We start from the raw sequence: 9,244 nt of genomic DNA on the forward strand, positions 1-9,244 counted from the left end.
CTCCCCTCCCGAAAAATAACCACTGTAATGCCTTCTATCATCACTGATTAGTTTTCTGTTTTGAATTTTATGTAGTTGGGAACTTCCAGTGTCTGGCTTCTTTTTCATTTCATTTCATTTCATTTCATTTCATTTCATTTCATTTCATTTCATTTCATATTTCACTTCATTTATTAATGAGAGACACACAGAGAGAGGCAAAGACACAGGCAGAGGGAGAAGCAGGCTCCCTACAGTGAGCCTAATGCGGGACTCTATCCCAGGACCTCAGGATCATGACCTGAGCCAAAGGCAGATGCTCAACCACTGAGCCACCAGGTGCCCACAGTGTCTGGCTTCTTGTGCTTAACATTTTATTGTGAGAGGCACCCACACATATAACAGAAATTCATTTATCCCTACTGCTGATAGAATTTCATTGTGTGCATATGCCATATACTACACAAACCTCCTACGTTAGAGGGATACCTGGGTTATTTCTAGTCTGGAAATATTCGGAAGAGTGCTGCTACAAACATGTCTTTGATATGAATATATACTTTTGTTGGGTATATTTTTTAGAGTGGAATTTCTCAGTAATAGTCTAGAGGGTCTGCGTCTCCATGACACTGGCCATAGGGACTCCTGGGTTTTCTGGGGTCTAAGCCTTTGGATCCCTCAGTCTCGGAAGTCAGGGTCTCTAGGGTCTCCTGGTCCTGTCAAGTCATTTCTCACCTGCTCTCCACCCTCCAGCTCCACCCCCTCGTGAAGGGAAGTGTGTACTACCCGGTTCACTGACTGGAACCTGCGCAGTGGATCTCAATCTCACCCACTACCTAGAACCAGGAGCACGTCCAGAGACACCCCCACTCCCAACACCAAGTCACTAACAGCTGAGCCATGCGCAGAGATCTCGCCTGACACCCAGTGCTCCCTCTCCCCATTCGACACGCTCATGCGCACCATAACCACCTGCACAGGGCACCCACAGATCCACCCGAGCCCCGACGCTCGGACTCTGCCCTGCGCATGCGCAACCTCTTCCTTTCACACTCGCCAACAGCACTGCACTCCCACCTTCCATTCCCACCTGCGACGACACCTCCGAGGGTAGAAATCAATGCCCTACAATAGCTTTTAAGGCCTATAATAATCCCACAAAAGCAAATGATCAAATACGGTTGCTTCGTCTTTTGAGTGTCTTGCACGGTGACGGTGACAGCGTACGGCCACAGCAAAGACACACCCACCCACCCAGCAACCACCTCACAGTTCTGACCCGGCCTAATGCTTTGCGCAGGCGCCGAAAGGAAACAGGGCAGTACACATTAGCAAGCCGAGGAAGGAGCTGCAAGGGTTGCTGGGAGTTGTAGTCCCAGCAGGCCCAGCAGCCTCAGGTGCTTCGGAGTTGCCGCATGGGGCTCTGGGAGTAGTAGGCAAGACAGCCTCCAAAGCCTTCTGGGAGTCGTAGTCTCTGGAGCCACTTCCGTGCCAGACTTCCGCGTGTGGGGCCGTTTGGACGTCCTAGTACCGCGTTCTGTCCAGGTAAGTACTAACTCCTGCGGCGAATGGGCCGTAGGCCACCGCTCTTTATTGCGGTGCCATGTGAGGTTGACAGACTCGGGGAGTGGTGACACTAGCCCCCGTGATTCTCTAACGCCTGTGTCCCAGAGGCCTTCTGGCCAGGATCCCTCCTTTGGACGCTGCGGTACATCCTGTCTCTTGCCCACCTCCCACCCCCCCAGGCGGGGATTCCACCATCTCCCTGCCCACCCCGACGCCATCGGGTACATCCAGGAGGCCTCTAGTGTGTCCTCAAAGCTCTGTTCTGATAGAAGGAGGCAGACCCAGTCCCTGCCTTTAGTACCCCGAAGGGGACAGGTCTGCCACTATGATGGATAGAGTTGTGGTCAGGCTGGGATGGAAGCCGACTAGGGGCTCTGTGAGCCTGGAGGGGACTCCCCACCCAGGCTGGGTCCTTAAAATCTTGGACAGGAAGATGCTTTAGCAGACATTTCAAACCTGGTATGTCCAAATGGAATTCCTGGTGCCTTCCTGACGAAATGGCCCATCATCCTCCTGGGGGCTCTAGCCAAAACCTCCAAGTCAGTCTCCATTCATCTTTTCTCATCAGCTGAGTCTTCATCACAATCCAAGTCTTGTGCAAATCCTGTGGGCTCTACCTTCAAAACAGATCCAGAGTCCCACCCTTCCTTCTCACCTCCACTGCTACCACCCCCACTCAGGCCACTTGCAACTCTCACTGGCTGTTGCCATAGTCACCTCCCTGCCTCTGCTCCTGCCCTCTAAAGTATGTTCCTCTCACAGCAGTCAATGAGATCCTTTAAAAACATAAGTCAGATTGTATCTCTTTCCTGCTCAAAACCCTTCTGTGGCTCCTATCTCTCTCTGAATAAAATTCAAACTTCATATCATGGCCTATGAATCTCTTGACAACCTGCACAGACTCAACACCTGCCAGGGTCTTCCCGCCTTCAGGAGGCAGACCCCCAGAACTGGGTGACTGTAGATTTAGGGCAAGAGGAGGGATGAGTCCAAGGTGATTTTATGTCCTGTCCTGTCCTGTGAAGGAGTTGGTAGAAGTTGGGTGGTAGCAGCCAGGAGATAGGAAACAGCTGGGAAAGAACAGATTTCTGCTTGGGAGGAATGGGAAGCTGGCCCTTGTGGGCACTGGGGATCTGAGAAAAGGCCTAGCCAGGATTCTCAGTGGGGCATTTGGAGGACCAGCCAGATGGACATTACAATTCAGAGTCACCCACAAGGAGAATGGGCTGGGCAGGACCCAAGGACAATGAAGAGGATGCTCCAGAAGAGACTGGAGACTCCTCAGGATATAAACCACAACAGAGGGAGGGTTGAATCAGTAGTCAAAAGAGAAAACATTTCAAGGGGCACCTGTGACAGATGCCCCTGCTAGTCATGGCTGATGGCTCCTAAGGACTACTTGCTGGCCCAGTGACAGGGAAGAGTACTCTGAGCGGAGGGAAGAGCCCGTGCAAACACCTTGCAGTAGGTATGTCCTGGAGCATTTGAGAGTATAGTGCAGCATGAGTGAGGATAGGGAGAGGTGAGGTCAGGGAAAAAGGGAACCAGATCACAGACAGCCACACACACAGGCCACTGGCTTTTCCTAAAGTGAGAAGAGATGGTGGCTCAGATGAGGGTGGCAGCTCTGCAGATGGTGAGATGTGTTGGTTTCTGGGTCTGCAAAGAAGCTGCAGTCAGACAGGGTTTGCTGTATGGCATTTGGGGTTTGAGGTCAGAGGATGCCTCAGTGAGACATGTGGATAAATGGTTGGGACTTGACCTTGCAATTTGGAGTCACCCACGGGGAGAGTGAGAAGAGTGATGGAAGAACAGGCCAGGGTCCTGGGTCCCAAGGCTTCTGGCCTGAGCAGTTGAGAGGATGGAGCTGCTCTTGATTGCAAAAGCAGCAGGTGTGGGAAGAAGAATCAGGAATCCAGATTTTGAGATGCCTTTTAGAGATCTGAATGGCACTGGCCCTGCGTCTGGAAGTCACAGACGGTGAATAAAGTCACATAAGGTGATTCCACATATTGTGACAAATCCTAGAAGCAGGGTGACCTGCTCAGACATCCCTGCACTAGGCCAGGCTGGAGGCAGTAGTGGCTTGGGGCGGGGGTACTGAGCCTGATGGATTTTTATGGGTTTACCAGGCATGTGGAACCAAGGAACATGTGGGTGGAGGATTGGAGTTTGGCTGGGGAGGAACGATGTAGGAAGAGAGGGACAGAAAGGGGTCAAAGATGGGCTGATCCATGTTTTGACAAGTCCCCAGAAGCTTGTGGGAGATTCTGCTACCAGAGCAGAGTTGAGTCCAATCCTAGAGGCGCATCCACACCACCTCCGGAACAGAAGCAGCCCCAGTTGGTGTCCTTGGAGATGTGATCCATGCTGCCTCTGTGTCTCCCCGGAGGAGGTGACTACCCTGTCCTGCAGAGAATGCAATGGACTCACACCTGGAGATAGTATCCCATCCCTCTCACCCCAAAGTGAAATCCAGTTGATCTTTCCTGTTTCTCCGCCTTCCCCTGGCAGAGCTGCAGCCCCTCTAGGACTCCTCTGTCCTTAGGGTTGCTGACTCCTTCCAGGCTCTCTAAACAGCCCTGGAAGTCCAGATCAAAGGTCTCCACCGTGTCCCTCTGATTCCGGCTCTCAAAGAGGGCCTCCCTGGAAACTGTGAAACGGTGTCTTAATATGCAACTGCTATACCCCCAGAGGACACAACTTAATTCTGAGTGTATCATGGTTGTCTCTCCCCCGGATACCAAGTCTTAGACTCCTTCTGTACTTGATGCACAATGGGATGCATTGTGCGAAGCCTCCTTAAGCCAGAACGTCCAGAAAAAGCCTCTTCTACCTTCACATGCCTGGCCCTGGGCAGGGCAGCTAGCTGGCAGCCTCCTCGGAGGCGACGACCCCGCAAATCGGAATCCGCATGTAACCTGCCTCTCGCTCTCCCTGTCCAGGAGAAGCCAACTCCTTCCCGCCCGCCCGGAACCCGCGATGCCCGCCCCGCAGTGCTCCTCTTGCCACGCGGCGCGCGCCGCCCTCCGCCGCCCGCGCTCCGGCCAAGCGCTGTGCGGCGCCTGCTTCTGCACCGCCTTCGAGGCCGAGGTGCTGCACACGGTGCAGGCGGGCCGCCTGCTGCCACCCGGCGCCGTAGTGGCCGTGGGCGCCTCCGGCGGCAAGGACTCCACGGTGCTGGCGCACGTGCTGCGCGAACTGGCGCCGCGCCTGGGCGTCTCGCTGCGCCTGGTGGCCGTGGACGAGGGCATCGGCGGCTACCGCGACGCGGCGCTGGCGGCCGTGCGGCGCCAGGCGGCGCTCTGGGACCTCCCGCTCACCGTCGTGGCCTACGCGGACCTCTTCGGGGGCTGGACGATGGACGCGGTGGCCCGCAGCACCGCCGGCTCCGGCCGCAGCCGCGCCTGCTGCACCTTTTGCGGGGTGCTGCGGCGCCGTGCGCTGGAGGAAGGGGCGCGCCTCGTGGGAGCCACGCACATCGTGACAGGTGAGCACGGGCCCTGCGGCCGAGGGGCAAAGGGGGTACCCTTAAGTGGTGAAGGAGCCGCTGGGTGTGCCCTGGGGGGAGGAGCTGCACATGGGGAAGGGGATGTGCGTGCCCCCTGAAGGTGCGTGCCTGGCATGGGCGCGGACAGCTTTTGAGTCACTGTGATCGATGGCATTGGCAGCTCCAGGGTGGAGGGGTAGTCTCCAGGGGCTTGGTTCCCTACATTAAGAAAAAATGACATTCTTTGTGTCCCCGTTCACAAAAGAAGGGGAATGAAGTGGTCCCACCCTTCAGAAGCCAACTGTAGTCTGGAATACAACTGTCTTTGAATTCCTTTTTTTCTGTCAGCCTCTCCTCTGTGATGACCCTTATTCTCTCCTGGTCATCACTTCAACACATAATTCTTGACCACTTACTGTGTACCAGATACAAGCTATATAGCCCAGAGCAATGCCTAACCTCAGTTTCTTCTTGTATAAAATGGGGTTGTTAATAATATTGAGGTCCTAGGGTTGTTGGGAATTAGATAGGTTATGTGTGCAGCACTTGGACCAGAGACCGGAAACCAGTAGGTATTGCAGAAATGTTTGCCATTGTGATGCTGCACTAGACGGTATCTCTTCCTGCTCTTCTCTCACACGTATAATTAGAACCTGAGAAGTGCTACTAAGGAAAATCACATAGACTTTGGTGGCTTATAATAGGTGTATCCAGGAAGGGAGAAGAGTAGGGGTTAGGAAGCATTTCCAGAGTGAGCCAAGACCTGTAGGCCACCCTGTAACCAGTGAAGGGCAGACAGAGGGTCAAATTCTGAGCAGAGGAAACAGCTTATGCAAAGGCCCTGAGGAGAGTTATGGCCAATTAGAGAAACCCTAAAACCAGTGTTCTACTGTCTGGACTATCCAATATAAAATAACAAGATACAGAATAAGTAGAGATTTAGCTTGTTTTATGGTGATTGTTGTATAAATATTCCCTAACTTTCTCCCTGGTCTTTCTGAATGTGGTGATGTGCATTCCCAGAGGCATTGGGCAAGGGCTCACTTGAGAGTCTCCATTAACTATTAAATGCGACTTTGGGGCAGCTTGGGTGGCTCAGTGGTTTAGCACTGCCTTCAGCCCAGGGCCTGATCCTGGAGACCCGTGATCGAGTCCCACGTCGGGCTGCCAGCATGGAGCCTGCTTCTCCCTCTGCCTGTGTCTCTGCTTCTCTCTCTCTCTCTCTCTCTCTCTCTCTCTCTGTGTCTCTCATAAATAAATAAATAAAATCTTTTAAAAAAATAAAAAATAAATAAATGCTGCTTTGGCTCCTGTGCAGTGTGAAGCACACTTCTGAGACTGAAATGTTTGTAGCCTAAAGCACTTTTACTACCTTCCTGAAAAGGCAACTAGCACAGGGCGGGCGGGGATGGTGATAAGTGGGTGCCAGATGAGGGCACCCCGAATTGCTCCCCGGGAACCTGTGTGTGTTCCGCTCTTCTTTCTCACTGTGACCACCGTCAGCCTCCACCTGGCTGTCCCGGGGCGCCCAGGGGTCTCCATGGCCCCGTGCGGCCCTCCCTGCTGGTCTCCGGGCCCCTCCCCGTCTCCCCGCCCGGCTGCCCCGCGGTGCGCCCCCACCTCACCGGCTCCCCCTCTCTCCCCCAGGCCACAACGCCGACGACATGGCAGAGACGGTGCTCATGAACTTCCTGCGGGGCGACGCGGGGCGGCTGGCCCGGGGCGGGGGCCTGGGCTCGCGGGGCGAGGGGGGCGCGTTGCCGCGCTGCCGCCCGCTGCAGCTGGCCTCGCAGAAGGAGGTGGTGCTGTACGCGCACTTCCGTCGCCTCGACTACTTCTCCGAGGAGTGCGTCTACGCGCCCGAGGCCTTCCGCGGCCACGCGCGCCACCTGCTCAAGCTCCTGGAGGCGGCGCGGCCGTCGGCGGCGCTGGACCTGGTGCACTCGGCCGAGCGCCTGGCCCTGGCCCCGGCCGCGCGGCCCCCGCCCCCCGGCGCCTGCTCCCGCTGCGGGGCGCTGGCCAGCCGCGCGCTCTGCCAGGCCTGCGCCCTCCTGGACGGCCTGCAGCGCGGCCGGCCCCGGCTGGCCATCGGCAAGGGGCGCGACGAGGAGGGGCCGCCCCCGCCTCCCAGAGACCCGCGCTCGGCGCCGGGCCCCGCCGCCGCCGCCGCCGCCGCCGCCGCCGCCGCCGCCGCCGCCGGGGAGTGCGGGGCGGCCTGTGAGGGGCGCTGCGCCCAGGCCTCGGTGTGACTGCGGGAGGCCGCTGACCCCGCTGACCCCGCAGGAGCTGAGGCCGGGACCCCTGGGTCGGAAGGAGGAGGGAGCAGGGGGCTGGGAGCCAGGACTCCTGGGTGCGAGGGAGGAGGGGCTGGGGCAGGGACCCCTGGGTGTGAGGGAGGAGGGAGGAGGAGGCAGGGACCCCTAGATCTGAGGGAGGAGGGGCTGGGGGCCTGGACTCCAGGGTGTGAGGGAGGAGGGGCTGGGGGCCTGGACTCCTGGGTCTGAGGGAGGTGGGGCTGGTGGCTGGGACCCCTAGATCTGAGGGAGGAGGGGGCTGGAGGCCTGGACTCCTAGGTCTGAGGGAGGAGGGGCTGGGGCAGGGACCCCTGGGTGTGAGGGAGGAGGGAGTAGGAGGTAGGGACCCCTAGATCTGAGGGAGGAGGGGCTGGGGGCCTGGATTCCTAGGTCTGAGGGAGGAGGGGCTGGGGGCCTGGACTGGTGTCAGGGAGGAGAGAACTGAACAACCTTCCATTCCAGAGCCAGTAGAAATTAGAGGGCTGCTTGCCTAGTACTCTGCCAGGTTCTGGGCATGCTCGGGAGAGTCCTAACCCTCCTTTAGGACCCACTATGTGTCATGTTTGCCAGGAGTGGGTAAAGCAAAACCGCTTCCCTTGATGGGCTCTCTCATTTACAGTAATCAGGATGCTTATCTTTGAGTGCTGTGCATACTGTGGATGCTGCCCCGGCTGACTTCATCCACACCACAATCTCACTGGCTGTCACTTGAGGCCAGGTAATTGGCCTGAAGTCACCTAGCTGGAGTTTGTCCCTCCACACTGGGAGGTGGGTGGGTGGTTGGTTAGATTTTGGCTGTGGTTCAGCACTAGCCTATAGAAACATAAAGTGAGTCAAATGTGTAATTTTAAGTTTTCTAAAGCCATATTTTTTAAAGGAGGGGGGAACAGGTAAACTTTTAATAATGTATTTTACTTGACCCAAATAAATATATCTGAACTAAATATCCAAGATATTACAATATTAATATGTCATTATTTTAAAACTATGAGATATTTTGGTCTATTTTTCTGTTCTAAGCCTTTGAAATTCAGTGTGTATGTTATACTTACACCCCATCTCCATCCATTCCATTCTGTTTCAAGCATTGTTCAGACCTCATATGTGACATGAGGGCCCCATGTGAAAACTAGGAAGATGCTGTCCTAGGCCTTGGCCGCAAGAGGTCACTGTACCCACACCTGTGCATCAGGTGGCCATTGATGGCAAAGTAAGGCCTCTCTGGTGCCCAGGTGGGAGCTCTGCTCTCTCCTGCCACCTCCTCCCTGGTCTCCCTGATCTGAGCCCACCAAGAACGAGAGGCACAGTCTGGCAGAAATATTAAGGCCCCATTGGAAACCGTCTTTGACTTCAAGACCCATGTGTTCATGCATTCATTCATTCCGCAAATATTTATTGAGCATTTCATCTGTGACAGCAGTGAGCAAAAACCTGCCCGGATGGGAGAGGCCAAAAAAGAAAGGAGAAAAATAAGTTGAATATATAGTATATCAGATGGTAATAAATCAGGAGATGGAAACAGGCCAACATTTAAGTAGGTGTAGTATAAGCCCTGACTGTTGGGTTTTCTCTTTTTTGTAATGCAAGTGCCTGACTTAAGCTTTACTTGCCAAGGCATCTGCTTCAAAGGTGGCTATCTCAGTAAACAGATTCCCAGCCACACGACTAGATAAAGAGTCAGGCTGCCTTCCCCCTCCGCCAGGCTCCTTTGTTTTAGAGATCTCAGTTGATTTCCTGTTTTAGAGATCTAAGTTGATTTCCATAAATCAAAATCACCCAGCAGCTTGCTTTTCCTCTTCTCATGCTTTAAATTCCCCACTCATGTCTTAAATTCACAAAGCAAGCCCATGAAGCCCTAGGTACCCCCACCCCCCGCACCCTGATTAAAGCAGAACCCCAGAGATCCATACTCTTA

General features: G+C 55.0%; 1 protein-coding gene across 2 annotated transcripts; it reads left to right on the forward strand.

Moving 5' to 3' along the window:
- Positions 1 to 1,352: 1,352 nt before the first annotated feature.
- CTU1 (cytosolic thiouridylase subunit 1) lies at positions 1,353 to 8,273 on the forward strand. Of its 2 annotated transcripts, XM_077843717.1 has the most exons (3): positions 1,353 to 1,524; positions 4,491 to 5,035; positions 6,683 to 8,273. In XM_077843717.1, the coding sequence occupies exons 2-3, from the start codon at positions 4,528 to 4,530 to the stop codon at positions 7,282 to 7,284; spliced, it is 1,110 nt and encodes a 369-aa protein (XP_077699843.1). In that variant the 5' UTR covers positions 1,353 to 1,524; positions 4,491 to 4,527; the 3' UTR covers positions 7,285 to 8,273. The 2 variants fall into 2 exon arrangements, with proteins under 2 accessions (XP_077699843.1, XP_077699852.1); XM_077843726.1 differs by lacking the exon at positions 1,353 to 1,524 and having other exon boundaries at positions 1,531 to 5,035.
- Positions 8,274 to 9,244: the final 971 nt, after the last annotated feature.

Source organism: Canis aureus, chromosome 1 (genome assembly GCF_053574225.1).
Source record: "Canis aureus isolate CA01 chromosome 1, VMU_Caureus_v.1.0, whole genome shotgun sequence".
Taxonomy (NCBI): domain Eukaryota; kingdom Metazoa; phylum Chordata; class Mammalia; order Carnivora; family Canidae; genus Canis; species Canis aureus.

Excerpts from the sequence above, each read along its gene's own strand:
- CTU1 (XM_077843717.1), top strand. The coding sequence starts at position 4,528 with ATGCCCGCCCCGCAGTGCTCCTCTTGCCACGCGGCGCGCGCCGCCCTC. Across the intron at positions 5,036-6,682 it reads AGCCACGCACATCGTGACAG|GCCACAACGCCGACGACATG; the intron begins GTGAGCACGGGC and ends TCTCTCCCCCAG.